This window comes from Chionomys nivalis, chromosome 6, assembly GCF_950005125.1.
Source record: "Chionomys nivalis chromosome 6, mChiNiv1.1, whole genome shotgun sequence".
NCBI lineage: Eukaryota > Metazoa > Chordata > Mammalia > Rodentia > Cricetidae > Chionomys > Chionomys nivalis.
Genome location: NC_080091.1, coordinates 26,216,267 through 26,235,848, shown reverse-complemented (window position 1 = coordinate 26,235,848; position 19,582 = coordinate 26,216,267). Strand labels below are relative to the sequence as shown.

At 44.3% G+C, this 19,582-nt stretch overlaps 1 protein-coding gene across 2 annotated transcripts in view; it reads left to right on the top strand.

The window, feature by feature from the left end:
* Window positions 1–19,582, top strand: part of Egfr (epidermal growth factor receptor) — a 185,652-nt gene that overhangs the window by 149,429 nt on the left and 16,641 nt on the right. For both annotated transcript variants that reach the window (XM_057771137.1, XM_057771136.1), the window contains exons 16-20: window positions 718–756; window positions 3,448–3,589; window positions 4,736–4,858; window positions 6,614–6,712; window positions 10,257–10,442. In XM_057771137.1, coding sequence (XP_057627120.1) covers window positions 718–756; window positions 3,448–3,589; window positions 4,736–4,858; window positions 6,614–6,712; window positions 10,257–10,442 — 589 coding nt within the window. The remainder of the gene's footprint in view (window positions 1–717; window positions 757–3,447; window positions 3,590–4,735; window positions 4,859–6,613; window positions 6,713–10,256; window positions 10,443–19,582) is intronic.

The window sequence follows — 19,582 nt, the reverse complement described above, 5'->3', positions numbered from 1 at the left end:
CTTGTCCAAACTGTCAATCCCCTCAGCAGGCATGGACTCCTGGTGTTTAACATTCAACAATAAACAGACCACCAGACGTCGTACTTGAAGGAGAGTCTAACAGACACTAGAGAAAGCTTCCTATCTTTCTTTGACTATCATTTGTGTGTCTAGAAGGGAACAGCTGGGCCTCCTGGTGGATCCCACTGCTTAGAGATGCAATGCCAGCAAGTTTAGTTTATGAATGAAAGGCCAAAGGCAATGCACACAGCTTCATCTGACAGCAAGGAGAAGTCAGAGAGTCAAACTCTCAAAAGCCAAGAAAGGCAGAAGGTAGAGATGAGAACCAAATCTTGTTCCGAGTAATAGAGACAGAGTATGTAGAGTGTGTTCTCCAAATATGGTCTTTGTCATACTGCTCCCCTGTTCATCCAGACATTTGGTGCAAGCTGTGTGGCAACTATATACTGCATTGCATTTTGGTAATAACCTAGCTGAAGGCGATAAAAATCCTGCCACTCAAAGATATTATCTGGGTAAATAAACAAATGTATTAATTATTTTATATAATTGAATTAATATATAAAATATGTTAGCAACTATCCAACTTTGAGATCACTGTGATTATAGCTATACAAGAGTAATTTGTCACAATTGCTTTATGACTTAATGTGGAAAACTATCAAATAAATTCCAGTAAAGTAGAATGAAAAAGACATGTGTCTTTTTTTCCTGCAGATGTACTGGGCCAGGTCTCCAAGGATGTCCGCTACCAAGGTATGTACTGTGACTTTGGATCTATGACCAGAAGCCATTTCTGAGTTCCTTTAAGCCTTTCAGTTTCTTCCAAGTCCTCTGGGCCAACCACAGGTCTCCAGTTCTGCCCTCTCACCCTGTGCCCATGTTGTTGGTCAGTGGAGGGGAAACGTGATGGACTACGCTAGGGCCAGCCCCATAAGTAGTAGAAAGTGTGGCCCAGCCCCCTCTATGTATCTGTTTCTAGCTTTGCAGGCACAGCAGCTCCACTTAAGTCTTGTCTCTTCTAAAGGTCTCCTCTTTTCTTCTAAGTAGCCCAGATGGTCGTGTCACAAACATGGTGTGAATAACTTTCTTGTCAAATGACCAAGGTCCACCTCAGTGACATTTTTTTCTTCTCTTCTTTCTTGAAACATATTTTCCAGAAAAGACAATGACTTTTCTTCAATATCTTTTTTTCTAATCACTTTCCACTATTGGCAGAGATGCTGCCCTGAGAGAAGTGAAATTGTGAATTTCTGCTCAGAGCCATCATGCAGAAGTGTATCACCAGCCAACAGCATCTGGTGGAGAACTGAGATTGTCTACAGAATACCTGCTTGGTGCTCAGGCTTTTCTCTCAGTTGTGGACATATCTACAACTATCCCTTTCCTTACTGTCTCTCCCTTAACTGTGGTGGTTGGTACCTTCTGCCATCAATTGAAAGAGTAAAATAAAATAAAGCCTATCTCAGTCATGAGACCCTTCCAAATGCCATCGCCTCTCAGAGCTTCCAAGATGAAGCCCCAGCAGAGCTCCCCCTGTCTTCCAGGCAGCCTCCATGACACTCTGATATGGTTTTCCATACAATCCCTGCCTTGAAAGTCAGTGACCATTCTTTGTCAGCATTTCTTTATTATTAACTGTTTTCTCTTCCAAACTCGTTACCTCCCTTTGTTACTGTGGCTTCTCATTTAATACATGCTCTGAAACAAATTTTCCAGCTATATCCCAATGTTCCTTTTTATTGGTGAAAACTCATCAATTTTACTAGCCGGGGATTTGGTCTATAGCTCCAGAGATGACTTGTATGCCCTGAGAAGGAGATGTACTCCATCTCAGGAAGTACAGTTGGTTCAATTAGGGAAGGCCTGCAAGGACTTTGGTACCTTATCTATATGTAAATAACAATGATAACAAATCTTTGCTATTCATTAACATGTCTACCTGAAAATAAGAATAAATTTATCAGGAACTCAAATGGAGGTTGATTCTTCAGGATAATAAACTTTCAGTCTGCCACCACCATAAAAGAAATAAAAAATAATCCTTAAAGAATCCAAATTCAGAGTTAGTAATATTAACTCAGATAGGCATTAGTGAGATTGAAGACATGACTTCTGATTTTTCATCTTTCTGAAATTAGACTTGACCTCGATGAGACAGAGAAGAGAATGTATTCTTGGGCTTGGGGGTATACTGGGGCAACACTTATAGCAACAATGATGCTTTTTATGTCTAAATCATATTAGTTTTTACTTCCATTGAGTTCATTCACATGATGAGAGCTCAATGGAACTGGAAGAACTCCCAACACGGCCATGGGAAAATATCTATTTTTTTTTCAGTTGTATATATGTTCTCTTAGAAAGGACAAGATGTAAATTCATATAAAAAAGCAATATTTACTTATACAACACAACCGCACAGCTCAGGTCCAAGGAACATCATGGAAGATGGGGGAGCAAGATGGTAAGAACCAGAAGACCAGGTTATATGCTGTGAGATGGTCTTCTATATATCTATGAAAGAAAGCTCTGCACTCGTGAATTCTCAAAGCTATAGCTGTCTAAACAAGATCTGCACAGTGACAGTACCTGTTGGCATGCCAACATGCATGTGGAATCTCATAAAGCCCAACCCCTAGATAAAAGCTACAGGCAACTAGTGGCTGCTAAGAGAGGAGGAGCCGTTTTCTCCAGAGCCAAGCCCCCGATAGGCTTTCCAGTTTCTGTGCCCTAAACACATACACATACGAGTATATGGACAACATAAAATGGACTCAGCTGGGTTGATTTTATACGCGTGGGGAGTAGGGTGATTGTGCATATGTGAACAATTAAGAAAGAAGAGATGATGAATTTGAGAGGGAACAGGGGGCATGGGAGAGTTGGATATAGGAGGAACAGTGATGATGGAAATACAGTAGTCATACATGAAATTATCAAAAAGTAAAAAAAACCTAAAAAGTGGTGTTGACATCTGGATTATTTTTTGAATTCTATATTATTTATTTTCTCCATCAATGATTATAAAAAATAGTTATCATAATGACAGACATTCAGATGAGACCTCAATTTTTTTTTTGAGAAAGGGTCTCACTGTGTGGGTAACCCTAGCTGTCCTGAAATTCACTATGTAGACCAGGCTAGCCTTGAACTCACAGACATCTGCCTGCCTCTGCCTCGAGTACTGGTTTTAAAGACATTCGAACCAATGCCAGGCCCTATGGAGACCAATTTTTTTTTTAATGAATAAAAGGGAGCTGACTTGGGGCAAAGAAGCAAAGAATGTTGGAAACCTTATTTTAAAACTTAGCCCCTAGTCTTTCCTTCCAGAATTCACGCAGTATCCCAGTCTCTGAGATGATTTTAAATTTTATTTATGTATCAAAAGGTACAGGATATGTATGAAATGCCACTGTTATCTTCTTTCTCTCAACCTCATTCCAGGCCCAAGATCCCATCCATTGCCATTGGGATTGTGGGTGGCCTCCTCTTCATAGTTGTGGTGGCCCTTGGAATTGGCCTATTCATGCGAAGACGCCACATTGTCCGAAAACGTACCCTACGCCGCCTACTTCAGGAGAGAGAGGTGAGGCCTGCTGCCTGCGGGTCAGTGACATCCTCATGACCCTCAACTGTTGCAGTGGAGAAAAGACCTTCTTCGGGGAGCTTACAGTGTGAACCTTTATAGATTAGATGTGGTTTTAGTTTGCTATCACCGTAACAGGCACTCATGATAGTCCATGTATAAAGAAGAGAGGTTAATTTGCTTTTAAGAGTTTGGGGGTTAGCAGCGTTACTTTGGGCCTGGGGCAGGAGTCCATGATGGAGCACATTAACTCACCACATGCCAGGGAGAGGAAACAAGTGCTCCACCGTCCCTTCTGGATCTCTACCTCAATCACCCAAAGGGCTCCCCTGTGAGCCTCACTGCATAAAGGCCCCATTATTTCCTAATAGCATCATGGTCCATTTTAAACACATGAGTTTTTGCAAGACACTAGCCCTTAGCAGATATATAATTGCCACTATGAATTATTGGTTAGGATGGAAGAACCAGGAAAAAATATCCAATTATACACAATTTGTTTTATTTCAGTATCTCCATTCAGCAAAACATGCATGTCTTGGGCATTGTCTTTGAAAATTTAAAGCCTAGGGGAGGCCTGCCTAAAGGGTAGCTCCTCTATGTGTATACAGGAAAGCAATCAAGAAGAGAAACGTTGAAATCTTACAATGGTCCCATGATCGAGATGTTACTTTGGGAGACAATTCCACTATCCACACAAGTGGATGCTTCTTTTTGAAACTCTGTGGAATGGGTGTTAAGCCATTATTATCCTTCAGCTAATGCCTGTGTCCGGCACTGCATTAGAAACCATGGTCCTTCATCAACATAGAGATGACCCAAACAGTTATGGCATAACATTGTTCTTGTTCCTATATTTTAATTAAAACTGATTGACATAGACATAGATATGGAAAACACAGCCCTAAAATAGAACTGTCTTGTTAAACACCTGCATCAGAAGACGTGGGTTTCTCCTGTAGATTACTACGTTCTGAAGAAAAGGTGTGCATGGCTCCTTTTGAATATGTGTGTTGAGTGCTTTGTAGTAAGGCATGGCTGCATGCTGTCAGCAGCTGGCTACTCTTACCCTGAATGCATCTACCATACATGTCACATATTGTGGAAGGCAGAGCTAACAACTCAGATCTGCTCCCTTCCTCGCAGCTCGTGGAACCGCTCACACCCAGCGGAGAAGCTCCCAACCAAGCCCTCTTGAGGATCTTAAAGGAAACAGAATTCAAGAAGATCAAAGTTCTGGGTTCCGGAGCATTTGGCACAGTGTATAAGGTAACACCCCTGGAGACAGTTGTGCACCTAGCCCTGGGAACTAGTGGTTGCCCCGCACTTCAGCCCTGTGTGGGTAACTCAGATTCACCAGCATTTTGGTGACTTTTATCAACATCTGTCTGTTTTGCTGAAGGTGTAAGAACTGCAGTGTTGCCCCAGGATATTGGGAAAAAAATGTGTTTGTTAGCATTGTGAGATCAAAAGCATTTTCTATTCCTGAGCTAGAAGCATAGGTTGGGAGTGTAACTGGTAGAGAGGCTGATTTTTTTTTGAACTGTCAGAATAAACCATATAATGAACATCTCAATCTGCTTTTCCTAGGTCCATTTTTCATAATGTCTCTTCCAGTTATAACTCTGAATGATCCATGCTGCCTTTACAACTAGCTGCATTAGTCCCTTCTCTATCTATGATCAAACGCCACAGCCAAGGCAACATATAGAAGCCTTTATGTTAGTTTTCAGCTCCAGAGGCTTAGAGCCTACAATGGCAGGGGAACACGGCAGCAGGCTCTAGGCCTGGCGGCAGGAGCAGGGAGATAGCTGTTCTCATCTTCAAAGGCAAGCACAAAGCAGTGGGAACAAACCAGAAACGGTGTGAGAATTTTAACTCATGTCACCCTTGAGGCGATGTGCTTGCTCCAGAAAGGGTGCCCCACCAACAGTTCTCCAAACAGTGGCATCAGCTGGGAAAAAGGTATTCAAATATCAAAGACCATGAAGGACATTCCTCATTCAAACTAGCGCAAGCATAGCTTTTTGTTTTGATTGTCCTTATTTTTTTTTAAGACAGGCTCTTACTATGTATCCAAGACTGATCTTAAATTCAATCATCTTGCAATGGTGTCAAGTGTTGGGATTACAGACATTGGCCATTAATCCCCTTGAAATTTTTATATGAATGTTTGTTTTAAGTAATTGGAATACAAATACATCATTTTCCCCCTTTCATCTCTTCTTCTGCCCCTCCAGGTACTCTTCCTCCACTTTGTCCCATGACTCCTCCAGTTGTCATAGGCTCCATAGCTTCATATCTCCAGTTGAGAGTTCCTTTTTTATTATTATTGTTAAAATATACATGTATATTTATACATATATACACATATATATGTGTATATGCAAATATAGATATATGTGTATATATATGGGCAAATACATAAATACAATCTGCTAAGTCCATTTTTGTTGTTTGTGTGCATATGGTTTCAGGGCTGACCTCTCTGTATTAAACAATCAATAAGGGGGGCTCATCTCCCTGAGAAGCTAAATCTCCTTCTCCAGGAGTTACAGTTACCCATAGTTCTTTTGCTGGGGATGGAAACCCATGAAATCTTCCCCCTTCCACCTTAGCATGTTTGTTGATATGGCAATGTTCTTGACTTGTTTATGCAGGCATTTCTAGGAAAGACTGTTTCATGTCAGACTTTCTCATAGTCTGGCTTTTAACAATCTTTCCAGCCCCTCCTCTGAAATATTCCCAGCTGATCTCTGCATGGTGTCCAGCTGTGGTTTTCTGTGATGGTCTCCATTTGCTGTCAAGAGAGGCATCTCTGATATGAGTGGTATTTGTTTTCATCTAAAAAAAAATTATTCAGATTCTTCAAGCCTGGTAGCTAAAGTCTCTGTGATATATTGAGTCCCAGCACTGTCGACTTTGCAATGCAGAGCTCTTGAAGATTGGAGTCATTAATATAAATTCATCCAGTTCACAAGGTAACATGTTCCCTGTTAATGCCAGCTTTCTTCTTCATCTCAGGGTCTCTGGATTCCAGAAGGTGAGAAAGTCAAAATCCCTGTGGCCATCAAGGAGTTAAGAGAAGCCACGTCTCCAAAAGCCAACAAGGAAATCCTTGATGTGAGTTTCTTTTAATATCAAGCTGCCCACAAGTTTCAGGACCCCGGAAAGTACCTGTTCTACTTCCTGCCGTCACAATGGTCTATTTTAAATAATTTTCACCACCATATCATAAACACTATGTTTTCATCTCTTCTCCTCCTTCCTGATATAGAAAGTACAGTCCTCTCCAAGCCTCTCCTTACCCCTACACCCCAAAGAATGAAAGCTGAGAATTACCACATATGTCCCAGGGCCAGTCTTGATGCTAGTTTCTTAGCATGTGTTACCATAGTGACTGCAGGATGCACCCACAGCCCAGTGTTACCAATGAAGGAGCGGAGACAGAAACTGCTCAGATTGTTATGGCTGAGGTCTGAAGTGCATCACAACTTCTGAAATGAGGATTCCCTTTCCTTTGCTGAACCAGTTCTTCTTTACAATGGCTTTTTTTAAGATGCCAGAGATCAACAGTGTGATGCCTACTGGACTGTTGCCCCACCTCCTGAGCCCTCTCCCACGCAATTTAAACATCATCTCCCATGCTGCTGACTGTTACTTTCCGAAGCTTTTAGGGTGTTCAACGAGAGCAGCATCTTGCATTGAATTCTACTGAATTCTCCCCCACTTCTTCTAACCTTCTTAGCTCATGATGGGGCTGAACCCAACTGTAGAGGGGTTGATACAAAGAGGCCATCGAGGAACTGGGTAGAGCCCACTTCAGTACTGTCGGGGCTTCTAATAAGATGTAGAAAAATGCTCTTCTCCTGAGACAGAAGGTTGAAGCAAAGGGAGGGAGGCTCGGGGAAACCCACACTGCCCGTTCCTATGAGAGATGATGGTGCATGAGTCCAGTGTCACAGAAAATCATGCATGCTGGAAATATACCTGTCAAGCAAAATCATCTTACATTTAAAAGCTTACAACTCAGGAGGACAAGGAGACAGGGGCTTGTGAAGGCTTTTTGCTTACAGTCTATCACTTGTACTTGTTGAGAGGAAAATTGTTTAGTCAGTCTTGATTCCTTAGTTAGTATTTTAATTCATATTGGATGCACTAATAAGTTACACCCAATAATGTGGATTTGAGCAGTGTTTATAAGGTAATAATATAAGGAGAGTTTACGGTTTGGAAATATTCTGAATGATAGCTACGTTCCAGAAAGGAGGCAGGAGATCTGCTTTGGGGGAAGCATGGAGATAGAGTAAAGGCATAAAAGTCAAGTGCACCCCTCATCTGAAGTCCCCTGTCTGACTCCTGCTCCTTGACCCCTTTCTCCTTCTATTGCTCATGCTCTGCCTGCCTTTGCCCTTGTGTCTTCATTCCCGTCTCCTTTGGTTTTCTCCTTGTGTGTCAGCTCTTGTGGCTATGGCAGCTAGTGGATGGTGACCTTGAGGCTTTCTGGCTTGCTTGTCACGTGGCTGTGTCTGCCAGACATGCAGAACAGCTTCTGTGCAGGGCCGTGTGCTATTTGTTGGAAAGTCGTGGGGGCAAGGGCACTGAGAGACTGGTTGCTGCTGAAGGAAGCAAGGCCTGTGGTCCTGAGGCCACTTTCAACAGGGCGCTAAAGCAGAACATCAACCAGCATCACCACAAGAACAGTCCATAGCGAACATGCTTTGTAAATGCCGACATGCACTCATAAATGGTCCCAGTGACCTCGCACTCTGTGGTCTAGCTCCCCTGTCATGTGGTTTTTAGTGACTTAATTAACTGGAAAAGATTTTTAAACATCAAGGGTTCTTACCCTTTCACTTTTGTTAAAAATGATTGTGTGTGTGTGTGTGTGTGCATGAGCACACACATGCACACTCATGAGCTCATATACTTGTGCACATGATAAGCAAATGCCCTGAGATGTATGTTCCACGGCACATGTGCAGAAGCCAGAAGACGACTTATGGAGTTGGTTCTTCCCTTACAACTCTACACAGTCAGGGCTGCAGGAACCAAACTTGGGTTGCCTCCACAGCAAGTACCATTGCCCGCTGAACCATCTCACTGGCTCGCTACCATTCATTCTGAAGTCCAGACTCAAGGAATCTAGCATCCCCTGGAACCTTTTGCCCCATTCACAGCACAAATAATTCAGAGATGACTGAGACAGCAAGAAAGGATCCAAATCTGCTATCAGCAATAGAGACAAATAGTGACTTTTCAGGGTCACCGAAGCCTCAGGGACAGACTGCCCCGCAGTGAGTCTGGGACAGAAGCCATCAGGGTCTCCCCTGTGAGTACTGCCTGCTTCCAGCTGGTTCAGAGATTGTTGTGGGATACCAGGCATATTTGCTGCGGGTCACAATGCACCATCCGGGCTTCCAACATAAACAGGGAAGAACAAAGCTCACTTTAACGTTCACACACGACTACACAACACTCCCATTGTGCGGGGTGTGGGCAGGAAGTGACAGCCCAGTTCTGTTTGTCTATCATATTTTAGGAGAACAAACTGGCAGGGCTCCAGGCTCTGTGTGGCCTGACGCCCACGCCCCCTGCTCTGTTCCTGTCCCAGTCATCATCGGCCAATGGCCGTTAAGCTTCTCAAACTGCTCCAATTTGCAGATGTTTTTTCTCTCCCTTGAAAATGAATACAATATGTGCCCAAATCTCCGGCACATCTTGAGAAAATAGGCCTGGCCAGAGGATTTCTGTGCTGTTATGATTGTACAGCTTCCCAGACCCAGAGGAGAGACGTGATTCGTGCTTTTATGGCAATCCCACGGCCTAATAATTTTTCCGTATACGTTCCAGTTTCAATTTTGGCCGGGCAATGGAAAGGGAATGTAAAACAGATCTATATACGGCAGCGTATGTGTGCTAGTGTGTGCGGGCATACGTGCATGTTCCAGTGTGAGAATGTAGTATGTAAGTATGTAGGCTTGTGTGAACATGTATATGAGTGTCTCAGATGCATAACTCTCCATCTCAGCGGCTGGAACCGGCACGGCAAAAAGCACTTCTCCAAAGCTGATTTTTGCAAGGGTGTTGTGGGCAGGTTTCCTGACTTAAATGCCCTCCCACCATTCAGTCCGAATCAAGTCTTGAGGAGAGATCTTCCTCAAGACTGCCTGCAGGCTCAGATCTCTCCTGCAAAAATAGGGTCTCTCGAGTGACTACGGCCGCTGATAACGTGAGCAAATCATTCTCCAGGACATGCTGAGATCTAAATTTGGACCCCACAAAGAGCTAACAGCATCATCATTTGCCTTGAGATGTAGGGCAGAGGGTCATCTCAAGGAAGATACTAGCATTTCCTAAACTCTGAAATATCAGGGTGACTCAGATCCCCTTTCATCAAAGCCTTTGTTAATGGCAAATTCTTCCATTTGGGTCTTTTGCTGTCCAGCGGACCTCCAACACACAACACCTAAAGAGAGCCTACCTCCCACAGTATACGAGCTTCTCAAGGACCCACGTAAATGTCCCCGACACTGGGGTACAGAGTTCAGGCTTTGAAACTCAAAACAAAGTCATCCCATTTTACCCGGAAAGGGAGCCATGTGCCTCTCCCACCGGCCACTGGCAGGGAACCAATTGTAACGCATCTGTTGGCCTTGCCTTGTAGGAAGCATATGTGATGGCCAGTGTGGACAACCCTCATGTGTGCCGCCTCCTGGGCATCTGCCTAACCTCCACCATCCAGCTCGTCACACAGCTGATGCCCTATGGCTGCCTCCTGGACTATGTCCGAGAACACAAGGACAACATCGGCTCTCAGTACCTACTCAACTGGTGTGTGCAGATTGCAAAGGTAAGCACAAGGGAGCTCTGGCTAAAGGGCTGCACAAGGAGTTGGCGTCAGGCTTTAGGACGCAGAATCGATGCTTCTGTGTGGTACAAAGTACCTTGACCTGCTGCGCCCTGCCCTGGTCTTCCAGGAGTGACAGAGGTCGTTTGTAAGAGAGAGCACATGGAAAGTCAATCTGGACCTCTGGGTTGCCTGGGGAGATATGTGTGTTTGCATCTTTACTTTAGATTAAGTTCAATTGCTTGGCTTCAGCACAGAACCAGTGCCCACACACCTTGGCACTGGGTGTGCGTCATTGTTGGATGTTGTCCTTTTTTTTTTTTTTTTTTTTTTTTTTTTTGGTGTGGTAGTTTAACTAAGTTAGGACTTTATAATAAGGTCAGCAATACAGGGTGAGGTCAGAAGAAGGAGGAATAAGATGGAGATGGGCAAGCGGTGGTGGCGCACACCTTTAAACCCAGCACTCAGGAGGCAGAGGCAGGTGGATCTCTGTGAGCTCTAGGTCGGCTTGGTCTATAGAGTGAGTTGAGTTCCAGGATAACCAGGACTGTTTAATAGAGAAATCCTGCCTTGAAAAACAAATCAAAGCAACAACAACAGAAAGATGGAGATGGTTTGGACATGTGGGCATGGCAAGGACTAACACAAAGCCTGGTGTGCATGTCTGAGGAGGCCAGCAGGAGGAAGGGCTACCTCTGTGTCTCCCACCACAGGCATATTCCAAAGCCAGAGACTGGCTGAGGGAGCATACCTCCCCTCCACCTCCATGGGCTGAGGATGAGCACAGAACAACAGACCAAATATTTAACTGTTCATAGGCTTCCAAAGGACCCAAACTTTCATCTCCAGTTTCTCCCATCTCAACCTCAGCCCTGCATCATCTTTTGGCACCAAACTTGGAAAGTTTGGTTAATTTACTATCTGTAATGGCACGTTTTTTTTAAAAAAAAAAAACCATGGTTGAATTAAAGGCATCTGTGGTAAAGCCTGATCTCTAAGTATGTGTCACCCGTCCCATCCCCTTCAGACATCTGTGTAAGTTGTTGAAGGATGTGCAAGGGACCACAAGAGCAGAGGCAAATGGGCTCCCAGATCTGGGCCATTTCTCACTGTTTGCAGGCCCTGCTCATGGAGGCAGTTGCTCCTGGCATGCAGTAAGGTGTGTACTAAACTCGCCTCACCCATCTCAATCCATCAGTGTTTGCACATATGACCAGACCAACTCTTTCTGAGAGCTGTGGCATAGGATGAGGTCTACTTTTTGGTATGAAAATCTGGGCCAGGCTGGAAAACCATCAGCCCCCTCCCCAGTGATCAAGACTACGGCATGTTCTTTGTGTGCCTGTGCCACCTGAGATGTTGCCACATCAACCCAGAAAGTTGGGACCACTTACTCCTCTCCAGCTAGGATAGCCCTGGGTCTCAGCTGCCACCATCGTCTTGATGCTCTGCACAGAATACAGGAGCTAAGTGAGGACTGTTTGGCAGTAGCCCTAGAACAGGGTCATGGGTGCCAGAGTTGCTGTGTCTTCCTGCTGCTGCTAAATGCTTATTACTTGTGTGTATTTGTCTCTTGGTACCACCATGATAGAGTCCTACAGACCTGGTGTCTTATCACGGGAAGAGCTTATTCCCTCATATTTCTGGAAGGCAGCAGTTTGATCTCAGGATGTGCGAGAGGCACTGGCTTTCAAGGCTCCTGGAAGGCTCAGTGCTCGCTTCTCTGAGCCTCTGGTGTACCCAGCACTCCTTAGCCATGTCAGCTTGGCTGCACTATCGGCTGCTGTCTTCATCTGGCTTTTCCCCTGTCTCTGTGTCCAGAGGACCCTTTATTTTCACATGTAGATGCCAGGCACTGGACTTGAGCATAGACAAGCACTACACTAAGGCAACAGATTTTAAACATCCTCACCACAGAGAGATGAAGTCATGGCTGTGCTATTCAACTTGCCTCATTTTCTACGCATCAGGAACACTCACAGAAACATCAAGTCATATTCCATAAATATATACAAAAGAGGTTCCAATCTTTGGATTTAGGGCTCATCCTAAATCCAGGTTGATGCTCCTTACCGCAACATCTTTAAGTAATTAGATTTTCAAAAATATATATATAATTATTTCCAAATAAAGTTCCATTCAGTAGTTCTAGAAATGTGAAATTTGGGGGACACTATTTAGTCTACTTCAGTAGCTGACCTCTGGCTAACCCAGAATAGCTTTTACTAGATATATAGGATGGTTTCGGCATACCCAAGTCCTCATTCCTGAACCCTGGAATTCTCTCTCACAGTTTCCTCCAAGATTCCCTAAAAGGTTCTTTTTTTTTTTAATTAATTTATTTATTTCTTAAAGATTTCTGCCTCTTCCCCGCCACTGCCTCCCATTTCCCTCCCCCTCCCCAATCAAGTCCCCCTCCCTTGTCAGCCCAAAGAGCAATCAGGGTTCCCTGCCCTGTGGGAAGTCCAAGGACCTCCCACCTCCATCCAGGTCTAGTAAGGTGAGCATCCAAACTGCCTAGGCTACCACAAAGCCAGTACGTGCAGTAAGATCAAAAACCCATTGCCATTGTTCTTGAGTTCTCAGTAGTCCTCATTGTCTGCTATGTTCAGCGAGTCCGGTTTTCTCCCATGCTTTTTCAGACCCGGGCCAGCTGGCCTTGGTGAGTTCACAATAGAACATCCCCACTGTCTCAGTGTGTGGGTTCACCCCTCGCGGTCCTGAGTTCCTTGCTCGTGCTCTCTCTCCTTCTGATCCTGATTTGGACCTTGAGATTTCAGTCTGGTGCTCCAATGTGGGTCTCTGTCTCTGTCTCCTTTCATCGCCTGATGAAGGTTAATATCCAGGAGGATGACTATATGTTTTTCTTTGGGTTCACCGTCTTATTTAGCTTTTCTAGGATCACGAATTATAGGCTCAATGTCCTTTATTTATGGCTAGAAACCAAATATGAGTGAGTACATCCCACGTTCCTCTTTTTGAGTCTGGCTTAACTCACTCAGGATAGTGTTTCCTATTTCAGTCCATTTGTATGCAAAATTCAAGAAGTCATTGTTTTCCCTAAAAGGATCTTGATGCTCTTGGGGATATGGTACTCTCCTTTCTCAATTGACCTCCTAGTTTACTCTGCTTCATTTCCACATTCCAATCACTGGGAAGATGTGGTTTATTCTTGAGTCTGTGACCTCTTTCCCCAACTGCATCCCCAGAATGGGGCAGGGCTACCATAATTCTACGTTCTCTAGAGCCAGCTTATCCTGCTTGACTGATGCCCAGTTCAGCAGAGGTTCCTGGAGACTTAGCATCTCAGGTTCCACAAGAGTGAATCTTCTTAAAGATGGGGCACAACTGAGAGTAGAATGCCTGCCTACCATGTGTAAGGCCCTGGATTCCTTCCCTGCCAAATACTCACACACACACACACACACACACACACCCTCCAGGCTGGCAGATGGACCAATCAGACTGCAAGGATAATGTCATCCATTTACTTGGACAGACAGAGAATCTCTGTGAGTATTGCCCACTAGGCTTACCATTTCAATGGACTATAAATTCAAATCTTTATTCTGACTTTCATGAGTTGGGTAAGCTGGGCAAGCTGATCAGTCTTCTTCAGCTGCTGACTGCTGGTGTGTTCTGCCATCTGTCTTTGTGCATGGTAGGACAGAGAACAGCCAGTCTGCCACCTGCTTTGGGTTCCATTATTCATCTGTTGCTTACTGAATGCTCCCTTCTTTCTTCTCTTTTCTCTCTGGCTAAACAAGGTCAGCAGTGGCTAAAATCAGGGTAGGTCTAACTTGAAGTGTTTGGATCCAGATGTCGATCGATTTTACTTTATTTGAAAGTAGCCCACATTTTTCTGTTTCTGATTTTGAGACTTTTCTCCCATTCCTCTGTATCTTCACTTTCACACTGGCAGTTTGGATGACTTCTAAGCCACCCTCTGAAAGCATGATAGTGTCCACCACAGACAGCAATTCTGCATAGGGTGGTTACCATTTAAGCTTGAGTTGCCAATGTTCCCACTGTCTCTTAAGATAGTTGTCTACATAATACTAATCATAATATCCTCATGTCATTGAAATCCACTGTTATAATGTTGTACTTTGCTTATATTGTTTTGACTGGAAGTCTTTCCATGTTTGGGTCAGTTCATTCTTTGCCTGTGGTATGCCTACTTGGGAATTCACAAGGAGACTTTACTGTGCCACACTGAACTAGCCAAGTGGTGGAGAGTACACCCCTAAAGGAGAGGAGCAGAAAACCTTACCTGACACTAAACAGCTCTCCCTCGCACTGCCCCCACACCTCCCTGCCACACTTTTATGCTGTCGTTTTTATATTTGGAACTCTAAGCCCATGCAGTGTTGTCTGCTGGGATGGTGGCTCATCTTGTTGCCTGGTCTTTGGCTGCTCTTATATAGGTAGCCACAGCTGCAATGGTTCCCTTTGACCTTCACAGCCTCCTTTGCCATAAAAAGAAAATACACAGTGAAGACCACCTTATACTGAAGTAAGAATTATGTCCTATACACTTTTAAAGTAAAGTTTTGTGTGGAGTCACCATTTATAGGAAAGTAATTTCATAGTGGAATTATATATGAAAATTGTTTAAGACTTTGTGGAGCACAGACTGTGATTCTTGATTTACCATTTGGATAACGGGATCATAATAGATTACGGTCTCTTTGTGGCACCCTATCTCAGTACTAAACAGTTTTCCTTCACAGGAGCAAAGGAAACCTTCCCAGAGGCATTTAGTGGCTGAGCACAAACTAAAGTCCTAGCATTACAAAGTAGGATGTATTGACTCACAAACGCTTTCGCTGACCTACAAAAGCTTTGACCAGCTTCTAAAGTTTTCTAGATACAAGTTCATTGTCTAGCTAACCTACCAAGATGCTCAAAAATGAAGGCTGGGAAGAAGGAATAGAAAGATGGAGAGAGAGGGGAGGCAGTTAGGGAAGAAACCAGTATAGGACTGAAAGACTGTAAGTGAATTCTTCTTACCATTTATGGCAAAAAAAAAATGGATTTTCTTCTCTACATATAACCTGTTGAACCTCAGAAGACTAAGTCAGGAAGGGTTATGGAGTCTCCCAAGCTCCTCGCTCCAGTGTTTTACCGCAAGCTTCCACTTAGTGGGATGAGTTGCTTAAGTGTGGACATTCCTATTGGAATAAGACAACTGGTAAACCCAAAACTATATCGCTTCAAAACCAAGGTCGCGAAATACAAATTCACCTTGGCAAACACCACTACTGTCTGCACCCTTCAAGCCTACATTATTGTAGAGCCCTGCAATAAGCAAAGTTGCACGAGCTAGTCATTTTCCCAGACTCTGGACAGCAGAGATTTTCTTGTCACTGGGATTGACATCTCACAGAATTGAGCTTTCGGGCAAACATTTGTCTGATGATGATGCCTGTACATGATCCTAGGACCAGGGTTTTGTGGAATATTCAAGACCACTCTTTGAGGCAGGGATTCTCAGGAAGACTGGTTTATGGGAGACCACAACTCCATGAGCACCAAAGTATGTTTAAGTCAGTCTTAGTTTTAGGTTTCCACAATAAAAATTAAGTATCATTTATTCCTAGAGTTGTGAATTAATATTTTTGGAATGTAGCTTATCATGGGTAATGAGTGGAAGCCTAGGAAACCAAAACTCCTGTAAGGAAAGCTGCAGCCATGGAGCTCCATCATAGTAGAGGAGTAGGGACAGGAAAAGATGAGAATGGATAAGAACTAAAACAGGAGCTGGTATCTGTGTAGATGCATGCAGATGTGTAGCTGATATCTGTGTAGATGATGCAAGGCCCTGGCCTGCTCCGAATACCATCAAATATGATGCTTCCTACTCCGGTGCCAGTTGGACTCTGGACCCCTCAGATCTGTTCCCTCAACCATGGCTTCCGCAGACTACAGAGCAGGGCTGTGTGTTAGCGTTTGGGTGGACCTCCAATCTCAGCGACTGAGAACACAAAGCGGAGAGGGATTCAATGCACCCACTGCTCCTGTCCACAGAAAGAACAGCTTAAAAGATCCATTTGCCTTCAAAACACACACACACCTCATAAATGACTGCACGATACAATAGTATCCATGCTAAAAGGACCAGATATTTGTTTTATTTCAATTGTGTTAATTTTTTTCCTTTTAGCCTTCAACTTAAAAATTATAATTGAATGTAAGTCATCAACATAAACGGAGCCCTTTACAGTATAAGCATCAAAAGCATGCTCATTAAACTCCAGCAAGTCTCAGAATGAGCATTTAACAGCATGCACACCTGGTCACAAGCCTACATTCTTTTCCTGTGCTTGATGCTAAAGCACAGAAGCACTTCCCGCCATCTCCCAGCTCCCCTCCTTCCTTGCACAGGAAAGTATGGGGGCCACAGGAAAGTCTGGGATTATCCTTATCGTGGTTTCTAGGGCAGAACAGAAGTGGATCCTGCTCCAGCCTCTCTGAACTTTGCCCAAGACATGTGGGATGTACAACCCTTGGGAAATTGGTCTTTAAATATCACTCTCCGCTATCAGCCCTTTCTTGTCCTGCAGGGTAATGTGCCAGAAAGACCTTTGGTATCCCTGTGAGGCACACAACTAGACCAGCCCTTTTAAGCTGAAGTTCCAGCATGGAACTCTTCAAGTTCGCTTCTTGACTTTTCAGCTTTTCAGAAAACCATTCTCGCTGTCCTGTAGCAATTAAACAAAAATAAATTTGCTAAACTCAATTAAAGTAAAAAGAATCAGGAAATGGTCCTCCCAGGAGCCCTTCCTCCCCGGGAGCCAATGCTGATATTACTATTTAGATTCTGAGAGTTCATAAGCTATATTACAGCGCTTATCTTTAGTGACCTGTTAAAATATAACCCTGTTGGTTTTGGTTCGGAGATGGTCTCTCCAACTGCCTTGAAAGCATAGGGCAGAGTGAAGTGGATGGACTTCTGTCTAAGTTCCAGTGGATCGAATCTCGCAGCCTCCAGTTTATCTGACTTAAGACCCTTGCTGAGCTGTGGACCTCAGAGCATGTGGGCACTCTCCTCTGGCTTTCCAAGACTCTTCTGAGGAAATCTGTGTTTACAGTGAAGCCATAATGTTCCTTTAAAGCCTTGAGCCTGTGGGTGTCATGAGCCAGTGGGACTCCCTGGGTTTATCAGACTCACACAATGACAGGAAGTCCTTGACACACCACCAAGTACTAGATTTTTGTTGTTTTGATTTTGATAACACAAGCAGCTTTGGCCCAGCCAGGCAATCACGGGCCACAGCAGGGGAAATTAGGACCAATTCCCATGGTATGTGGAGACTGTGAACTTGTATCTGAGGAGCAACATGATGGCAGTCTCTAACAAGCGGCCGGCCCTGCGGGTACCCACACAGAAAGGCTGGCTCACTATGGTGGCAGCCAGTGCACCCTCAGGACTTGGACATAGCTGCTATCATTCATTAAATTATTTATTCTTTAAATAAGCGCTCAAAATGTGAACCAAATCCGTGTGGAGCATTTTAGTGTTGTTTCAGACAGAGTCTCCTAGAGCCCAGACTGACCTTGATTCAAGGGTATCCTTGACCCCTTGATCCCCTTGGCACTACCTGTGAAGTACCGATTACAGGTATGCCCCACCATGCCTGGGTCTCCGTTAAACATTTAAAGCAGCGAAATAAAAGTCAATACAGGTAGTGGTGTGGAGTTTAGACAGCAGAAGAGGAAGAGAGAAGGTGACTGGTCCCCTGCACAGAGACTGGAATGTGACTCGTCGCTTTAATCCTGTGCTGTGTCCCCACAGTAGATCCCAATGTGAAGAATGGATGACATGGTGGATAAGCTTAGAAGACAGCAAGGGTGAGAGAGGTAGGGATGGAGGAGAGGCGAGAATCGAAACGGGACCGGGAAGTCAGAGGGGAAATTGAGAGAGAGGTGGGGAGAGAACCAGTGAGGACGTTCTATGCAGGCGGAGGGCCACGTGTTATCACTGCCTTTTCTAGTGGGGAAAAGGTCATCATATTTCCTATGTAGACGCCTTACTCTTACAAGACACAATAATGCCACAGACCAGAACAGTTACAGTTCCATAAATCAGAGAGATGGCTGGAGCCACGAAGGAGGCAGGCTCTGAATTGCAATCAAACAAGTGAAAGGACAAGAGAAAATAAGTCGTGTGATTGGGCATGTTTCTCTGGCTGCTGTTCCTTCCTGTCCATTCGCCCCCACATCCCTCAGCAATTCCTAACTTAGGAAGTGCTAGTCCAGAAAAGACTCAGACAGTTTCCTCTTGAGTAGACACGAGTACTCTTCATTTTTATTTCTTTGTACCTGCAAACCTTCAAAAGGAAAAACATACACGGAACAGCATCTAAAATCTGTAGGCACTTTTTAAATAATATGATAGAGTGGGGGATAGTTCTTGTTCACAAGAGACCTGGACAGTTATTGTATTTTCCAAGGGAAGAAAGACTACAAAGGTTTCAAACGTTGAGTTTTTGATAACATCCTCCTGGAAAGCTACTTTCTCGAGATGGCTGGTTCTGCCCTCAAAATGAACATTATTCATTCTGAAAGACCAAGCCAACAGTAATTTTTTTATGTGAGAATCTGTGCAAAAACAATCAAACAGTTTGCCCGGAAGTTTGCAGGATGACCCCTGTCTATAGGTACACTCTGACAACGCACTAAAGTGGAGGTGCTTCCACCATCACGAAAACACTTTGACAAGAAGAGTTGGTTAAAGCCTCACTCATTTTCATGGTGTCCTCCGCAAGTCCTGCTCTAGGTCAGCTGTGTATAGGAGAGTTCATACAGTATCAGGCTTAAAGGGAAGTGGGGGATGGGGCCCAGCCTCCCGGCCCGAGCACACAGATGTATTTACAAATAGAGGAAAGAGTGTGGAACAAAACACTTAAGACCCCAGCACACTTGACTCCTTTGCACCCGTCCCTCCTGATGAGTCTGGCCCTGTGTCAGCAGACCCCAGCAATGTAAACTCCAGGGGAGCCCAGCTCAATTGATCCCACACCAGAGAAGGAGCAGAGGCCAAAAGTGATGACCGCTGGCCAGCAGGGAGGAAAACTGCCTGTGACAGGGACCCCAGAAGGTTTGAGCAAAGACAGCGGTTCACAGGGTGTGCTTCTGGG